This window comes from Argopecten irradians, chromosome 2, assembly GCF_041381155.1.
Source record: "Argopecten irradians isolate NY chromosome 2, Ai_NY, whole genome shotgun sequence".
Classification (NCBI taxonomy): Eukaryota; Metazoa; Mollusca; class Bivalvia; order Pectinida; family Pectinidae; genus Argopecten; species Argopecten irradians.
Window position 1 is genome coordinate 7,215,587 of NC_091135.1, and position 19,790 is coordinate 7,235,376.

General features: G+C 33.4%; 3 protein-coding genes across 4 annotated transcripts; 1 reads left to right on the top strand and 2 right to left on the bottom strand.

Annotated features, from left to right (window-relative positions):
* Nucleotides 1-3,707: 3,707 nt before the first annotated feature.
* On the top strand, nt 3,708-19,344 carry LOC138314294 (endoribonuclease YbeY-like). Its single transcript, XM_069254560.1, has 3 exons — nt 3,708-3,989; nt 4,628-4,762; nt 18,860-19,344. The coding sequence occupies exons 1-3, from the start codon at nt 3,780-3,782 to the stop codon at nt 19,016-19,018; spliced, it is 504 nt and encodes a 167-aa protein (XP_069110661.1). The 5' UTR covers nt 3,708-3,779; the 3' UTR covers nt 19,019-19,344.
* LOC138314293 (uncharacterized) lies at nt 5,809-9,640 on the bottom strand. Of its 2 annotated transcripts, XM_069254558.1 has the most exons (9): nt 9,484-9,640; nt 8,923-9,054; nt 8,587-8,661; nt 8,194-8,274; nt 7,642-7,713; nt 7,323-7,403; nt 6,956-7,087; nt 6,496-6,563; nt 5,809-6,094 (listed from the first exon to the last, which is right to left on the bottom strand). In XM_069254558.1, the coding sequence occupies exons 1-9, from the start codon at nt 9,488-9,490 to the stop codon at nt 6,038-6,040; spliced, it is 705 nt and encodes a 234-aa protein (XP_069110659.1). In that variant the 5' UTR covers nt 9,491-9,640; the 3' UTR covers nt 5,809-6,037. The 2 variants fall into 2 exon arrangements, with proteins under 2 accessions (XP_069110659.1, XP_069110660.1); XM_069254559.1 differs by lacking the exon at nt 8,923-9,054 and having other exon boundaries at nt 9,484-9,614.
* Nucleotides 11,462-16,607, bottom strand: LOC138312632 (uncharacterized). The gene is made up of 9 exons (XM_069253430.1): nt 16,601-16,607; nt 15,970-16,101; nt 14,678-14,752; nt 14,321-14,401; nt 13,739-13,810; nt 13,415-13,495; nt 13,047-13,178; nt 12,580-12,647; nt 11,462-11,782 (listed from the first exon to the last, which is right to left on the bottom strand). The coding sequence occupies exons 1-9, from the start codon at nt 16,605-16,607 to the stop codon at nt 11,702-11,704; spliced, it is 729 nt and encodes a 242-aa protein (XP_069109531.1). The 3' UTR covers nt 11,462-11,701.
* Nucleotides 19,345-19,790: the final 446 nt, after the last annotated feature.

Here is a 19,790-nt window from a genome sequence, read left to right on the forward strand (position 1 = left end):
AATGGTCTTAAATATACATATACAATGTAGTAATTCTGGAATAAACAAAAATAATTAAAACAGCAAACTGAATCGCATAATTATATACTCACTGTTTTTTTTCCAAAGCATAACGGATATTTTCCTGCTACAACAAGTGGTAAAAGATCATGTGTAAAATAGTGTTGCAGTTTTAACAAACATACGACGATTCGAAAGAGTTTTGATTCAGAAAGTATATATTGGATATAATACGAACTGCTTCCCGTTGTGATTTTTCTGACATTTCAGATTTATCTAGGGTATATACCCATTATATAATTCATACCCCTATTCTAAAACTGAATTGAATCATATTTTTAAAAGACATTGCCTACTTAAACTATATTTCAGATTACTGATGTACATGTATATATTGCCTATATATGATCTCACTTCCAGGTAATTTTTAAGACATAGGATAAATCTGCGTTGAACTCAATATCAATAGTTTGAAATGAAATGAAACAAGTCATATTTTGACCACACGTTTAACTTTTCTAAATCTCTATTCAAATAAACGGTTTCCATTTCAAGACATGACCATAAAGTTATAAAAGTGATGCATCATCTGCATAGATACATTAACCTTAGAAAAAGAGGAGAAGAAAAAGAATTTATCCCTGTGGAACCGTTGTCGAGTTTGACCGAAATCATATCAAAAATATTTATAAATGCCGTCTGTCGTCTATCAAGCAAATAGTTTTCCTTCTTAAGTCTAAAACAATCTTAAAGTTTTGACTTAGCCAATCAAAAATGGCATTACAAAATGTTATGTCAGATTTGATCGGGTAAGTCTAAACTTAAATTTGTTTCATGATCCCGGAGCTAGATTCTATCAGCTGTAATTTCCCCATCAAACCAAAGTACCCAATATGCAATGGCAAGCTTTCAAAATATCACAAAACATAATGTAAAAACTTTTTTTTTCAAAACGGTACACATTAAACCGGACTGGACTTTGTAGTGTAGAATGAAAGAAAACTAAAAAATTATGTTAAAAAAAATACATTCAGAAGACATTAAGGAAAATGGAAAAAAAAAAATTGTTGGAGAATATCTGTCACCTTATTTTCTTTTCATGCATGATAGAAAAATACTTGTTAAACTTTTAGATATCTAACCTTTTTTTATATTTCATGACTTGTTCTATCTAAACACGAAAGTTACTCTAGCTTCAATTGTTGTGATTTATTGAATTCATTAATTCTGCTTTTGTTGCACTATTCGTCATGATCAAAGGACCGTGTTTACACTTGACAGTGTTAAAGATGGATTCTTCCCGCCTATAAATATCAGATCAGACTTTTTTTTATATCAATACGACAACCTGATAGTTATGATTGAATGCTTTATGAATGGCCTAGCTACTGATTAAACAAGATGACAGCAGTCTTTAATGCATGATAGCATGATACAATACGGATTCGTATAGATATACAAAGTGTTGAAATTCTAGACCTAAATGGTATACCAGACAGTTTATTATGTAGCAATATACAAACGGTTTTTGCATTATTTTTTATATATATATATATATATATATATATATATATTAATTTTTGGAGAGGGGGGGTGTCTTTTTCGATTTATTACCACAATAAGTGACCCCTGATGAATCAAATGGTTCACAGAAATAAATAACTGAACTGAACTAACTTAAACATTGGTACTTTATAACTACTAGTAACGCCGTTACACTGTAAAATGTTAAATGGAAAATTGTGGATTGCAACCTAACTTAATGCATGGTCTAACCACAGGTGGTCTAACTATATGTACTCCTTTCATTGCAACGGAGACATGAACATAATGATTTTTGACTGTAAAAATAATTTTGAGCTTTTATCTATCTGTGTTTAATGAAAACCTTTCCATTGTAATTATTACAATTCTAAAGATGTTGGTAACATTCGGTGGCCGAGAATAATATGGAAGCTTGTTTCGTTAGTATGAATATTACGGTACTTAGAACTTTAAAGAACTTATGGGTAACATGTTTGAGTGTAATTACAGTATGTTTTTCACGGCTTCAGAAAAATACAAATATTTTCAAATTTCTAAGACGCCTGATGCAAATGCTAAATCATATTGTATCTGAAAGGGGAAAATGGCACGAGATTATTGCCGAAAATTTCAGTCTTAAATGGAAAATTTATATAAAAAATGCGTCTTGAGGATTAGTGCAACATACTCAAGAGTCATTTTTTTTACTTCTTGACATTTTTATAGATACAGTGGTACCTATATATGAACTATATATGTGTACATTATAATGTGCAATATACCGGTTGGTTGCTCCTAAACTATGGTCAGTTGTAAGTTAGTTCTTTATCATGGTCACATTTTACCGCATAACTAACCTATAAGATGTATAGCAATAGCATTATTGACCAAATAAAACCCAAAATACAAAAAAAGTCCCAAAAAATCACAAATGGCGCATAAATATGCAATAATAGGCCACAAAAATCACCCCCAGATATTTTTCACTGCTATACGCCTATTACATGTGGTGATCAGCACACATCAAATGAGTGTAAATAGGCCAACTACATGTACAAATATATCTTTGTCTCTCACTTTAGACGATACCTGTACTAAATATAGTCATTATCCGAATTGCGACTTATCGGACTTTTGGACAAAGAATGAGATTAAACGTGTAAAATAGCGTTGTATAATCTAAACGATCTCTTTCAGGAAATCGTGAATTAAGTTTTGTGCATGTGATTGGGTATTTCGCATAAAAGTTTTTAATATCACTGAAAATGAAACAGGCTGAGCCTTATAACTAAATTCCTGTTCTGTATTGTTTATTTATAGCTACGTTGGTGCATATTGGATCAAATACACAGGTAAATATATATATATATATATATATTTATATATATATATATTTATATATATATATATTATATGTTTCCGATACACCATATGTGATATAATTGCATATCGTCATGAAATGCGTGATTTGGCTAAATATGCAACTGTATGAGTATCCGCGTATGTGTATGTGCTACATGTAACACCGTCAATGTGTGTATACTTGTACGAGTGTCAAGTGCAGCGATCCACATGCGTCACAGTATGTGATAAATCGTGCTACCGTATTTATTTGCTTACAAAGACACGCTTGAATCCGTATTTATTTCTTCATAAATAACCATTGTGTCATCCATCTTTCAAAGGACGCGGATGTGCTTCTCGGAAAATAATGACTGTAACGTAATTAATGCACCTAAAAACTTATTGGAGCTTCTTAAAATTTCAACTGATGAAGTTATTCTGACAGAAAGTGCGTTTTTATTATGTTAAAGTATGAATTGTTAAAATTTAAAATGGAAAAAATAACGCGTTAAATTAACATAATTTAAAGAAAATATAGCGTTGATTTAGCATAACCTTCCTTCTTTTTTTGATAGCAATAGTGACGATTTGTGTTCGTTTAAGATGGAACAGTGGCGTGAAAATAGTTTTTTTTTTTTTATTTATTTTATACACCTACATGTCTATTTTTTATGTAAACTTGAAAATAAAAGAATAAAATTTATACATAAATATACGTTATTACCTATTGTTGTAATGCTACTCATTTCTTGATGAAAAACCCAGAGATATTCCGGTAGCTTGGGTTTTGTTTTAAAGTCCGACTCGAAAATTAGACAGTCTGCCGTCTCTTTATGAAAATATCAAAGGTATTCCGAAAGTAATGTTCTACTTTCACTTTGTGAATCGCTACATGTAGCTATAGTTTTTCAATGTCCGTTATCATCCATAACCTACAGAGGTCAGTCAGACTGAATCTACGGGTCCTGGAGAGGGATGTACGTTATTTACGACGCTTGACGGGGTTGACTAGTTTCCACATGGGGATACAATGTGTTGACGATGACTCCATATCTGATGCGAATTTAACATATCGAGGTGTCGACGGACCGACAGACGTTCTGGCTTTCCCTCTTATAGATGTATGTATACTTACTATCAACACAATGGTACAATATCGCCATTTAAATATTGTTTCTGTTTCCTAGGCCGTTTTCGATTATACGGTTTGACTGGTTGGACCTAGTTGTTCGTTTATTAATTAAAGACTGATCTGGTGATTTTGTATTGTTTTCAGATGAGCCTTAAAAGCCCTCCGTTAGGATTTATACTTGAAATAATGACTTTAACCAACGGTCGAACCGGTTGTTCCGAATAAACGAAAACGGCCCTATATCTATTAGAAGTATCCACGTGCAGACCGATTGGATAAATTACCGTAACTATGCCAAAAACGCACTCGCAATGCTGACTTGGCCCCTAATTATTGTTAGAGTGTGTACATTGTCTTTTTATTCGTTTGATTGGTGTTTCATTACAATTCTACAATAATACTACATATTTCTACAGTATTCTATCTAAATATCCGATAATATTAGTATAATATATCACTGGAGTTAACGGACTTTATTGTCAAAGGCTAACGATATATATACTGTATCTTGTAAATTTATTGGTTGTTCATATGTAACTAGAATCGCTCATGTTTACAAAAAGTAACGTGTTGATAAAAGAACATACGACATATAATTAATAAATTTCTTTTCGTCCGAATTCACAGGGCATGGACCCAAATAAACCTTTCCCAGAGATAGCTGAGCCAGACAGGAGACTATTGGGAGATCTTATGTTGGGTATTCCTTATATACATAAACACGCTGATTTACACCGAGAACAGCTGGAGGAGACACTTAGTGTAAGTAAAGTTCTATATTGCATGTTCTTCTATTCATTATTTTAGGGAAATTGTAGTTAATGCCATTATCATTTAGGTTCAAATTGTTGTCTTTACATGTATATAGGCAGTTAGTCCGCTAAACCTGCCTATATTATTAGGTTTTTTTTTAAATTATTTTTTTTTATATTAGGCAAAAAAAAAAAAAATTAAAAAAGCCTAATAATATAGACAGGTTTAGCGGACTAATAGGCAGTGTCATTTGAACACATTTCTTTATTTAAAAAAAAAAGTTTATAGTTTAGGGGGGAGGAGGGGGGTCAAAAGAGATCCCTGCTGAAGACTGTATAACGTATAATTTCCTTATAATTCAAATTTAAAAAAATGCACCCTGCAGGGTGCTGTTTTGAGTCCTCCTTATTTCAAATTTGCTGACTTGAAGAAATAGTAATTGTGTGGTGTTTACGTTATCGTAAGTAAAACATATACATCGATGTCTTACTGCATAGTAAGATGCAAAATTTGATTTACCTTTTGATAACAAACAGTCAAAAATGATACTATGGGATTTCCACTATTCCCAATTTGTAGCATATATGGTTTTCAGGGGATGAGTATGTAGGTACATGTATGTTGATGGAGTAGATAAAAGTCATTAAAGACAGTTGTTTCTAAAGTGCACTATACATGTATACAAAATATGCAATTTAACTATACTAAGCTCAACTCAGACAAACTGACGTTTATGCTCAGCTGAAATAATACAAATGTGTTTATTTAAAATTTAACGGTAGATACTATTAACTTTAACGGCACCTTAAAACAAGCCGGTAGTTAAAACATCCACAACCAAAACAATTATTAGCAGATAACATAGAGTTATGGTCTATATTTCAGTTTGTCCCGGGAAATGCCTTTTTAATTAGAAAAATTATTGCAAAACGAAACTGACTTGTTTCTCAGACAGGTTCCGAACATTCTTGATGATATTTTAAAAAATCAAGAACAACAGGGAGTTAGTGAATATTCGTATTTAATATTATAATCTATAAAATTAATATTATACATATCATAATATAAAGAATAGGTATGTAGAGGTTCTTATTAAAATGGCGGTCAAGAAACGTAAACACAATTCTAAAAGAGTTCATTATATGCGCCATGAATCAATCGTTTCTGCATTTGTTGACTTCCAACGTCAGTACAACAGAACGAATGTCTGATTACATGTGTCCATCACATTTTAATTGTAATTGAATTGTTCGAAAAACATCATCGTGGTATCCGTTTGTTCGATCACGCGCTGTAACTGCTGATGACTGGGGAGCCGGTGACGTCATTTCTTACTTTACGCTAAAAATAAACAAATAATCGTAAATATTTTCATAAAGAACATAAAAGTTTTGACAAGTTTAACTTTTATTAAAAATTGTAATGAACTTCAATTTGAAATTTCAGTAGTGGTTTTGCTTTGAAAATCTGTTGTCAATCAATCAATTTAACATACATTATAGTAGCATTTAAGGTACGTTTATCAATCCAAGTAATCGATAATAGACATCGTTCAATAGTGATCTCCTTTAATTGGTATATGTATAGTGTTGATATGTATATAATTTACTGATAACACTAATTAAACTTAGGTCCTAGACCGTACATATCTCAACCTTACATTCGAATATCAATAACTTCAACAAGTACAAAAAATGTAGTCATATATGGAATGTTGTTCAGGCAAAGCTACATGTACTTACTGAAAGTATAATGTCGTGTAGCGATTTCGTCGGCCTATATTTCTTCATAACATTGTACCACCCAGTTTCTGTAATGAAAATTAGTATCGTCAAATCGATGTTGTAAATACACCAATATATCTAGAAGAATTAATTAGCAAGCTTTAAGTGTTAGAAAATAAAGGACTGGTGACATCTCCTTGAAGTACACCTAGGGATGTTTTAAAGAAAGATGTTTTATCTATGACCTTTGATTACCGTCAAAATACCAATAAAAATGTAAGTTGTTGTCTGGATTTTTTTGAACTCCTCTGTTATTTAGCAATGATCTTAACAGCTGTTTGCGTCTATTAGAAATTTCGTCCACTTATAGCTTCAACAGATTTGAAATTATGACGACGGACGAACTTTTTACTAATTAGAGGTTTAACACACGAAGGAATGGTATAAAACATAAAATATCGAGATGAAGATTGCATACCGTTTTCGGTTTTGGAGTAATCTTTCTTGTAGAAGAGCTGGTGCCATATTTTGTTCCGATTGTCGCTTTTCTCTCTCAGTTCTGTTTTCTCTTTTTCCATGATCGGGAAACTGCTTAGAGCCGTTTTGGATTCTGTTAGAATATATATCAATTTACAATATATATTCACATTTGTTGTACTAATCTATTATTTCATGAAGAACAGAAATATTACTATCCTTGCAGTTCCAAAACAAACATATTTGTAGCAGACATGGTATTATTGCGAACAAAAAAAAAGGTTTCTTGAATGAAGGGCATGGAGTATACATGTGCTACTGATTGAATATAATTTCCGAGACGCTTATGCGTATGTGTTGAACCTTACCTGGTATATCCGGGAGATATTTTGACCAGGCGGAAGTCATCATTTCCTCTCTAGTAGCGGGAGCAGGAGGAACAATTGAAGCTGAAAAATCGATATAAGTAAAATGTTAAGAGCAACGCATCCAATAAAATCAAACTTCAAACCTAAAACAAATCACATTATCTCTGAATTTCGTGAACTTATTGTAACGACTCATTATGATTTATATTTTGGTTGCCGCTTTTTGTGTTATCAAATCAAAATCAAAATGATTATTTTACTTTCGTTTTGAACATTTATGGGATTGCCTAGATTTTCGGTGTCCTTTTAATCTACTTACGATGATGGAAGCCTTTCTGTGGACTAGGTGCTATGTGCTTCAGTTTGATGTAAATTGAACTTTCCATAAAGCCTTCAAAATGACAAAAAAACAATTGATGTGATTGAGATAGATCCAAAGGATTTATACATCTAACAATTAAAATGCATATACATGTATATATGTGTGTAAATCCTCCATGATAACACAAAACAAATTGTAAATGAGAAATATAGGATAATGGCGGCACCTGCACAGTCTGGATCAAAGAGCATGTACAATATGTATATAGCGCTAAGTCATACACAATGTTACTTTTTTTACTTAGAGTGAACTTTTGAATTATATATGGTCATTTTCTTTCTTGCATAATTAAAACAAGATGACAGCCTACAGGTAAATAGATAATAAGAAGTAGATGTTTGTTAATTTTCTATTCACAGGTATGAACATCTTCAAAATAAGTGTTTATGGGCCTGATGTGAACATTTCATATAACCTGGATATGACATCATTTGATTCTACAACCTATTTGATTTAGTTCGTGCTAAGAAATACATTTTATTGGCCTACCTGATAAATATGGAAGATGTCGTGCCCATTCTGGGGTCATCAGGTCATTTCTACTGGCCGGGGGAGGATGGATAATGACACCTTGAAAATAATCAAACAAAATATATAATTGATGGGATATCTGTTACAGGCAAATCGCAGTGAAACGTTAATGGTACAAATTAATAATACTTTTCAGATATAGTTATACGCGAGTAAATGTTGTTTTTCGAATTAGTGTTTTAATCCACCATATGCAATTTCGTTTAAAATAGAGTTTGTAAATATCCAATTTAAATCTCCATTATCAGTCATTTTTAGTGTTAACTTAATTTTTTATCTTTCTTTGTGAAATAATTTACATAACGTTCAGTACCAAACATTAGAGTTGAATAACCCTGAAGTCAAACTTACTACTGTTGTAACCGGTCTGTGGGTTTGGTGCAATTTGCTTCAATTTGATGTACTCAATTCTCATCAGAAATTCGGCTGAAAACAAGAAGACAAATTCTGATAATTGTAAGATATATATGTATTACTTTTACGACCGCCGTGTAAAATTGAAACAGATTTTAGAGTTACCGGATGCAGAGGCCAAACTGTCATTTTATACACTATGGCGTGTATTGGCCGACATAGCGCAAACATGCAATATACCACGTTTTTTCAATACAAAAACACTCAACGCGTCGCATAGAACGGATGGAGATATCATATGATAGTAATTAAAACCAACCCTTATTGACTTACCCGTACTCTTTCTGAAAGTCTTGTCCCTGGTAAATGAGTCTAAGAAATTTCTAAGACGTTCGTCCAGTATATCTCTAGATTTGATTTCGTCGATTTTTGCCAAGAATGCGATTTCTGTGTTAGTCTCAAAACCTGCGACAAGAAAAACTGGTTAAGAGAATTCTAGCAGTTCACTGATACAATTTTATAAGCGGAAAGTACATGTCGAGTAATTTACACAATATGCACCGTAGGTTATTGATAACAAAACAAAAGACACAGAAAAAAACAAAAGAAATAAAAGATATGTAAACGTACCGACACAATAAGATTTGGGCGCAAAACCGATTTTGAACAAGTTAGCGCAACGACGTATTTGTGCATTTACATGGTATTTACGTGTTTATATTGCACACAATACGCTAAAATATGATTACCACTAAAACATGGACGTTACAGTAATTGCATTTCAATCAATCTATGTTGATTAATTTGAATAGGTATCCGTTGATATATATATATATATAACAATTAACAAATACGTATAATTACACAGTACAAGTACTCGAGACAATAACTCACCTTCCATAGTGGATACAGTTTGATGTAGCTCTTAATTTCGTTGATAAAACACTATTAAAACAATACCGCAGATGAATAGCGTGCAGCGAGTATCTGGTTGTGAAGCAGCTTGAAGTTGACGTAACAATTCAACACGGGATCTATGACGTCATAATAGCTAACATAACAGTGACGTCATAGATATGGAGATAACTCACTACAAGCAGATTGGTACAATTTATGAAAAATTAGCATGCTTAAGAATTCTAAGTATAGTCATTTAACTGTAGGAGATACCCGTAGAAAAGTATAAATCGAATTAATCTGCACAACGTTTACAATTTCATTATGATAGTTATATAAAGATATATCTAATTTCTACGCTTATTAATACATGTGAAATCTAAGGTAAATAACTGAAAATTTGCATGATTTTGGAACACCGTACACATTTTGTTTTCTTTAAACCTACCTGAACTTGACCAACCTTATGCCAATAGCAGAATGAGCAAATTTGTATATGTAAATCTTGCGGATTTTTCGATGATTTTGCTTGAATCCGCGTCATTCCATAGATTTTATTTCAAGCAAAGCTAGCATTTCCGCGCCATTGAGACACTTCCGAAGGATCCCAATTGTTTTCCTTGTTCTAATCCATTATAGCTATGTTTATTTTTCAAAACTTTAAATATCAAAGAAACACAATTTAACAAAACATGACAATTTATTGACTCGGTCCCTATCCGGGCCTCGAACTCACGATCTACGGCACCCAATCGCCTAGCCAAACATACCTGCGCCTTCTACCACTGCGCCACATCAAAACTTTGAAACTTACATTGATTTCTCCATATTGAATAGAGCAATTTTAGAATATGTTTGGTTTTTAATTCTAAATAGAGATTACCCACTTATTGAAAGTATTTCCCGGGGTCAGGCCGTTCTCTGTAATGGGATATACAGAGGGGGTAATATCTGTCAAATAATCATGTACATATCAAATTCCATGTGCAATTTTCTTTTGGTATCTTGTTGTTGACCAAAGACACATGGTTGTCATGAATCTTTCTTGGATTACTGTAATTGAAGTTTTTACAGCATTATTCATGTTTGTTCAAATTGCGAATACAATTGAAACTTTGTTGCGTGGCCTGTAACGCCGTAAAGCTGATTGTGTTATATCATTTGAACATAGAAAGCAAATACGCGTACGGACATGGACACAATAAGATCCTTGCTGAAGAGCTTATAACGTATAATTTCTTTTTATATTATTGAATTGATTTAATTTTAAACATTTCATCCAGCAGGGCGCTGTTTTGAGTCGTCCTCCTTTACTTTTAGTTTGCCAACTTAAGGAAATAGTAATTGTGTCGTGTTTATGATAAAGTAAAACATATAAATGTATGTTTTACTGGTAAAATGCAAAAGAAATATGTAATTGATTTATGCTCAGCTGCAATTATACAAATGTGTTTTTAGCATATAACGGTACATTGTAGATACTAAAGACCATAGAACCAAATGATTTTCCGTAGATGACAATATTAACGTTTGCCACTGTCCAGGTTAAATGAAGTTTTTAAGTCCGGTTATTCATCACTAATATCGAATGCACCATTAATACCCAATCAGCAGGCTCCGAAAAATTCACCTCTCTATGTAATCTTGTGCCCAAAAGGGGATTTCCAGAAATTTATTTTTGGTTTAATTCTGCGGTCACTACTATTACTTTTGACTGCGTTAGAAAACAATCGTGAACGGGAAGTTCTTCTTCTAAAACCAAGTTAATGGAACGATCCAAAACGAAAATAATAATGAGCAGATTACATAGACTGAACTCTTCGATCTGGTCTATATATGAGTTATTCCCGGCCATTGTCTTTTTAATGAGCAATTATTACGAACCGAAACTGCCTCGACTGTCGGTTAAGTTCCGAAAATGCTTGGTATTATCATAAACAGAAACAACAAGTAGTTCGTTAATATTTGTCTTTAATATTGTAATCTATAAAATTAATACAATGCATATCAAAATATGAAAAATAGATCTGTACAGTTTCTTATTAAAATGGCGGACAAGAAATTAAACATAAACACAATTCTAAAAGAGTTCATTATATGCGCCATGAATCAATCGTTTCTGCATTTGTTGACTTCCAACGTCAGTACAACAGAACGAATGTCTGATTACATGTGTCCATCACATTTTAATTGTAATTGAATTGTTCGAAAAACATCATCGTGGTATCCGTTTGTTCGATCGCGCGCTGTAACTGCTGATGACTGGGGAGCCGGTGACGTCATTTCTTACTTTACGCTAAAAATAAACAAATAATCGTAAATATTTTCATAAAGAACATAAAAGTCTTGACAAATTTAACTTTTATTTAAAAAATGTAATGAACTTCAATTTGAAATTTCAGTAGGAATTTTGCTTTGAAAATCTGTTGTAGTAGCATTTAAAGTACGTTTATCATCCAGGGAGTTAATCCAAGTAATCCATAATAGACATCGTTCAACAGTAATATCCTTTAATTGGCATATGTATAGTGTCGATATGTATATATTTTACTGATAACACTAATTAAAGCGAATAGTCGGGCAAAGGAAACCAGTCTTAATGCGTCCTTTGGCGTTCCAAAAGTCATTGTATACCATAATGATGGTCAAGTTCTGCTTACGGTGTCCAGTTTTGACCACTGAAATTATGGGGAAGCCCCGTGTAAATTTAGCACAGTTCTAAATATAAATTCGCCTAACTCTTTGAAAACGAGACTGCGTGGATATGTCAACACGATATGTTAAGAGTGAACTGCACTGATAGCCCGTCGGGAAGACGTATTGGGATGCCTATAATATATATTAATTTCTTCGCATACACAGCGATTTTGATGGGAGATTTTATTTTTCTATTGCATAAGAATTTACACTGGATATATTAACACCATTTTTTTACCGACTTTAGCCTTTGTTTGTCCGACTATTCGCTTTAAACTTAGGTCGTAGACCGTACATATCTCAACCTTACATTCAAATATATCAATAACTTCAACAAGTACAAAAAAAGTGTAGTCATATCTGGAATGTTGTTCAGGCAAAGCTACATGTACTTACTGAAAGTATAATGTCGTGTAGCGATTTCGAGGGCCTGTATTTCTTCATAACATTGTACCACCCAGTTTCTGTAATGAAAATTAGTATCGTCAAATCGATGTTGTAAATACACCAATATATCTAGAAGAATTAATTAGCAGGCTTTAAGTGTTAGAAAATAAAGGACTGGTGACATCTCCTTGAAGTACACCTAGGGATGTTTTAAAGAAAGATGTTTCATCTATGACCTTTGATTACCGTCAAAATACCAATAAAAATGTAAGTTGTTGTCTTGATTTTTTTTAATTCCTCTGTTATTTAGCAATGATCTTAACAGCTGTTTGCGTCTATTAGAAATTTCGTCCATTTATAGCTTCAACAGATTTGAAATTATGACGACGGACGAACTTTTTACTAATTAGAGGTTTAACACACTTCAAATAAAGGAATGGTATAAAACATAAAATATCGAGATGAAGATTGCATACCGTTTTCGGTTTTGGAGTAATCTTTCTTGTAGAAGAGCTGGTGCCATATTTTGTTCCGATTGTCGCTTTTCTCTCTCAGTTCTGTTTTCTCTTTTTCCATGATCGGGAAACTGCTTAGAGCCGTTTTGGATTCTGTTAGAATATATATCAATGTACAATATATATTCACATTTGTTGTACTAATCTATTATTTCATGAAGAACAGAAATATTACTATCCTTGCAGTTCCAAAACAAACATATTTGTAGCAGACATGGTATTATTGCGAACAGAAAAAAAAGGTTTCTTGAATGAAGGGCATGGAGTATACATGTGCTACTAATTGAATATAATTTCCGAGACGCTTATGCTTATGTGTTGAACCTTACCCGGTACATCCGGGAGATATTTTGACCAGGCGGGAGTCATCATTTCCTTTCTATTAGCGGGAGCAGGAGGAACAATTGAAGCTGAAAAATCGATATAAGTAAAATGTTAAGAGCAACGCATCCCATTAAATCAAACCTCAAACCTAAAACAAATCACGATATCTCTGAATTTCGTCAACTTGAAATTGAAACGACTCATTTATGATTTATATTTTGGTTGACGCTTTATGTGTTATCAAATCAAAATCAAAATGATTATTTTACTTTCGTTTTGAACATTTATAGGATTTACCTAGATTTTCGGTGTCCTTTTAATCTACTTACGATGATGGAAGCCTTTCTGTGGACTAGGTGCTATGTGCTTCAGTTTGATGTAAATTGAACTTTCCATAAAGCCTTCAAAATGACAAAAAAAAAAAAAAAAAAAAAAAAAAAAAATTGATGTGATTGAGATAGATCCAAAGGATTCATACATCTAACAATTCAAATGCATATACATGTATATATGTGTGTAAATCCTCCATGATAACACAAAGCAAATTGTAAATGAGAAATATAGGATAATGGCGGCACCTGCACTGTCTGGATCAAAGAGCATGTACAATATTTATATAGCGCTTAGTCATACACAATGTTACTTTTTTTTACTTAACGAGTGAATTTTTGTATTAAATATGATAATTTTCTTTCGTGCATAATTAAAACAAGATGACAGCCTCCAGGTAAATAGATAATAAGATGTAGATGTTTGTTATTTGTTAATTTTCTATTCACATGTATGAACATCTTCAAAATAAGTGTTTATGGGCCTGATGTGAACATTTCATATAACCTGGATATGACATCATTTGATTCTACAACCTATTTGATTTAGTTCGTGCTAAGAAATACATTTTATTGGCCTACCTGATAAATATGGAAGATGTCGTGCCCATTCTGGGGTCATCAGGTCATTTCTACTGGCCGGGGGAGGATGGATAATGACACCTTGAAAATAATCAAACACAATATATAATTGATGGGATATCTGTTACAGGCAAATCGCAGTGAGACGTTAATGTCACAATTTAATATATCCTCTTCAGATAAAGTTAAACGCGAATAATATTGTTTTTCGAAATTAGTGTTTTAATGCAACATATGTAATTCCGTTTTAAAACAGAGTTGGTAAATATCCAATTTAAATCTCCATCTTTCTTTGTGAAATAATATAGATAACGTTCACCAAACATTAGAGTTGAATAATCCTGAAGTCAAACTTACCGCAGTTGTAATCGTTCAGTGGGTTTGGTGCAATTTGCTTCAATTTGATGTACTCAATTCTCATCAGAAATTCCGCTGAAAACAAGAAGACAAATTCTGATAATTGTAAGATATATATATGTATTACTTTTAGGGCTGAAACGATTATTCGAATAATCGGAGGCGATTAGATTAATGAAGCTAATCGCTGATAATCGATTAAAGATTTTATTAATCGTTAATCGTAACATGCATAGCAAGTGCATTGTAAGCTAACTAAACACGTTGACAGATCATGGATTTCTGAGTAAGCCATTCCGACTGGAGTTTCATCTCTTTATGTACATGTTTTGAACTCAACAAAGCATATATGATGTGAGAAATACTTGTTAAATTACGTCTCTGTGGAAGTTAAAGTCATTAATCAATGAAAAAGTGGATGTAATGAGAAAGCTTGCAACACGCTGTTCGCCAATTTTCACTAGCGATCGACTCCATGTTGTTACGTCACGGAGGCCTAATCGCCGCCGGGACGCTCGGGAGCGGAAGGAGCAGTAATCTTGAAACATTTAAATTTTACTATTGCATGTGTTTATCATATAAAAAGAATGTTTTTATTCATATTCTAATTGAAGACAAGAGTTTTTGATTTATTTTATTTTTTTGATCACGGAAATAAAAAAGTTCATTGACGAAAATTTGGTCATGTCGCTCCCTGGCGATCCAGATTTGGTTTATTAGGCCTAGTCGTACGTGTGAAGGTCACGTCAAAACAGCGGGTTAGCAGACTTGATTTAAACGATGTTACGGAAGATGATACAGGAACGGAATTCAGAGCTTATTTGGGATAAAACACGTTTTGTTTTGTCAATAAATCTATTCTTATTTGTTGGTAGGCTTATACTATGTAAGGCTTGTGCTCTGTCATATCGTACAGTAGGTGTTATGATTAGTTTGATAACAAAACATGGCGGACGTTTTCAGTAGTCAGTAGTGAAACAATATAGTTGCCTTCAATTCAAACGATTAATCGATTAGTAATCGATTACATGTGAATGAATAATCGAATACAAAAATTACTAATCGTTTCAGCCCTAATTACTTTTACGACCGCCGTGTAAAATTGAAACAGTTTTTAGAGTTACCGGATGCAGAGGCCAAACTGTCATTTTATACACTATGGCGTGTATTGGTCGACATAGCGCAAACATGCAATATACCACGTTTTTTCAATACAAAAACACTCAACGCGTCGCATAGAACGGATGGAGATATCATATGATAGTAATTAAAACCAACCCTTATTGACTTACCCGTACTCTTTCTGAAAGTCTTGTCCCTGGTAAATGAGTCTAAGAAATTTCTAAGACATTCGTCCAGTATATCTCTAGATTTGATTTCGTCGATTTTTGCCAAGGTGGCGATTTCTGTGTTAGTCCTAAAACCTGCGACAAGAAAAAAAACATGTTCTAGGTTAAGTTTCGACCTGATCGTATTCTCAATCTCCAGTTCAAGAAAAACTGATTAAGAGATACAATTTTATAAGCGGAAAGTACATGTCGAGTAATTTACACAATATGCACCGTAGGTTATTGATAACAAAACAAAAGACACAGAAAAAAAAAGAAATAAAAAATATGTAAACGTACCGACACAATAAGATTTGGGCGCAAAACCGATTTTGAACAAGTTAGCGCAACGACGTATTTGTGCATTTACAATTATTGCTGCATCTAAGACTTACAAAACATGGTATTTACGTAATTAGATTACACGCAATACTCTAAAATATTATTACCTCTAAAACATGGACGTTTACAGTAATTGCATTTCAATCAATCTATGTTGATTAATTTGAATAGGTATCCGTTGATATATATATATATATAACAATTAACAAATACGTATAATTACACAGTACAAGTACTCGAGACAATAACTCACCTTCCATAGTGGATACAGTTTGATGTAGCTCTTAATTTCGTTGATAAACACTATAAATACAACACCGCAAATGAATAGCGTGCAGCAAGAATCTGGTTGTGAAGCAGCTTGATGTTGATAACAATTCAACACGGGATCTATGACGTCATAATAGGTAACATAACAATGACGTCATAATAGATAACATAACAATGACGTCATAGATATGAAGATAACTCACTACAAGCAGATCAGTACAATTTATGAAAAAAGCACGTTTTAGAATTCTAAGTATAATATTTTAACTGCAGGAAGTACCTGTAGAAATGTATATATATAATAAATCTGCACAGCAATTACATTTCCATTGTGATAGTTTAAGATTTATCTAATGTCTGCGCTTATTCTTGCATGAGATAGTTATGGGTAACCACAGCTAAATACCTGAAAATTTGCATGAATTTTTAACCAAAGTTTTAAAACATTGTACACATTTATTTTCTTTAAACCTACACGAACTTGACAATTCCTATCTCAATAGCAGAATATGCTATTTTTGTATATCCTTTAAGTCATTGTTGTAGATTTTTCAACGTGTTTGCCTGAATACGCGCCATCGATTCGCTTTAAGTAAAGCTACATGTAGTAATTCCGGTCAAAAAACACTTCCGGAGGATCCCTAAATTTTAATCTCAATTAAACCCATTTCAGCTAATTTATATTTCAAAAATTTAAACATACATTAATTTCTCCATATGGATTATACTAATTTTAGAATATATTTGGTTTTTAATTTTTTATATATGATTTTATACAGGGGCTTTCCTCGTATTGGAAGTATTTCTCGGTGCCGAGGTAATATCTGTCAAACAATGCACATGTACTTATCATGTAGTTGTTGACCAAAGATACATGCCATGTGGCAATCTTAGATTACTATAGGTGAAGTCTGCATGATTCATGTTTGTTCAAATTGCGAATATGATTGAAACATTGTTGTGTCGCCGGTAACGACTTTGGCGTAAAGCTGATTGTGTTATATGATATCGAAAAGGAATGCTTTGGAATATTTGAATATAGAAAGTAAACATGGATATGAACACACTATATGTAGGTTGTATGGAAATGACTAGATTTGATATAGTATCTCTCCTATTCTTCTCTAATGGCATTTCCCATATATGTAACATCTAAAAATACTTGATCGACACCACTTCGAATACACTTTTAGCGTTTGTGGGTTTATACCTAATACGTACACATTTTATGCACATCCGCTATTTCGTATAAGCATGGATTAATATGATCTTTCCCTACCTTGAGGATAGGACAGGGAAATCTCTACCCTAGGAGGAGATTCGCGACTGTCTAATCATTAGCTACTCAAGAAGATTCACGACTGTTTAACCCGAGGCTTGCCGATGGTTAGACTGTCGTGAATCTCCTCCGAGAGAGATTTCCCTGTTCTACTCTCAAGGTAGGGAATGATCCCTTTTCTGCCCCTGTAATTTCTCACAAAATTTAACAAAAATGTTAAAAGCCAAATATTTAACTGGATCAAATTGGAAACTTTATCAAAACCTAAATTAAACTTGTTGCACTATGAAAAAGCACGAATCTAAATAGTTTTGAAATATTCGAAGTCAAAAAAGCATTAATTAACACATCAAACCTTTTAAATATATTTTTTATGTGATAAACATCAACAAAATAAGTAAAAGAACGTGGGCGTCCGATTGCGATAAACGATAAACATTACTTTAAAGTTTAGCATGTGCGTGAAGCAGGAGCTCCGGGTCAAATGTGATGCTGATTGTCCAATTGGACTGCACAGGTTAATGTTTATATGCATATGACGTTTTACGATTTCCGGTTTATCACGCGAATAATTTTTACGCGTGCAGGAAGTCTGTCTTGATCTGGGTAAAACAGAGAAATCTTTATTGGGGAATGAAGATGAAACATAATGGGGGGGGGGGAGGGGGGGCAAAGGTCCACAATATTGCGTAACACTCTCTCCCCCCTCGCGCGCCCCGCACCCACAGGAGATACTTGATATACGTTTTTCAAATATAATTACCTATAATCCTTGTACACATCTAAATACAGCGGATCGCTAACTGGAAATTAATGAATACGGAAATTAGCGTGCCAGTTTTGGGATTTCGGGGTATCCCCTGGAATGATGTTAAAGTTTAGAATGACTGAGATGAGTTTTACGATGTATTTTGATGATTTTAATTATAAAATGATAATAATGTCACGTTTTTCTTTATATAGGTGATGGTTCTACATGGGATGTGCCATTTGATTGGTTATGACCATGAAACCGAAGAGCAATGGAAACAGATGTATGAAAAGGAACTAAATATTCTTGAACAGTTTAATCAGAAAACAAAATACAAATGTAAACCTCTTTTAGGCATTGGCCATGGATGATGAATTTATACATGACCATTAAAGAATGCCTTTGTCAGTACGTGTAAGATTAGTCGAATTAGCACTAAATGTGAGAACGTCATTTTAAGAAGATTAGTAATTGATATGCCAACACCTGATAGGCGGATTAACGCTTAATGCGTGAACAGTGAGCTGAGGATTAACGTTTGATGTGTTAACATCGTCTGTGGATATTTTCCTACGTGTTTGTCTGATATTTGGTCTTGAACAACGGAAAATTCACTACAGGAAAAATCTTTTCAATGGTGCAAAACATCTATCGTTTCATGATTGACAATAAAAACCAATCTCTACAAATTAGTCGTGTTCAAATATATTTACATGCCAGTAGGATGGCAGTTTCTATTACAAACCAAGCACCAAAATAATCCTGCATATAGAGCAATAGAATGGTGCATGTACATGTAGCCCTATCAGGGCATGCAGGATCGTAAAAGTCGACTAACATGCAATTTTGGATCTGATCGTTACTTCTTATCTCACGTTCGTCTTTTTAACGTCTCCGAAGACACCGCCTTTTTTGTGGGCTCCTGTTGAGCACTCGCCCCTGTCAGGTAGGCTCTGGGTTTCCTGACACCCGAACGAGACATACCAGTCTATTAAAGTGGTAGTTTCAGCCCCTGCTAAGTGTTCAGCATAAAGGGAGTGGAACGGCTGGTTTACTCGTTATCAGAATAGTGTGTGCTGTTTGCTGTCTTCGGTGGCATACTTTAGTGAGATAGTACTACAAAAGGCCAAACGCCATAACAGG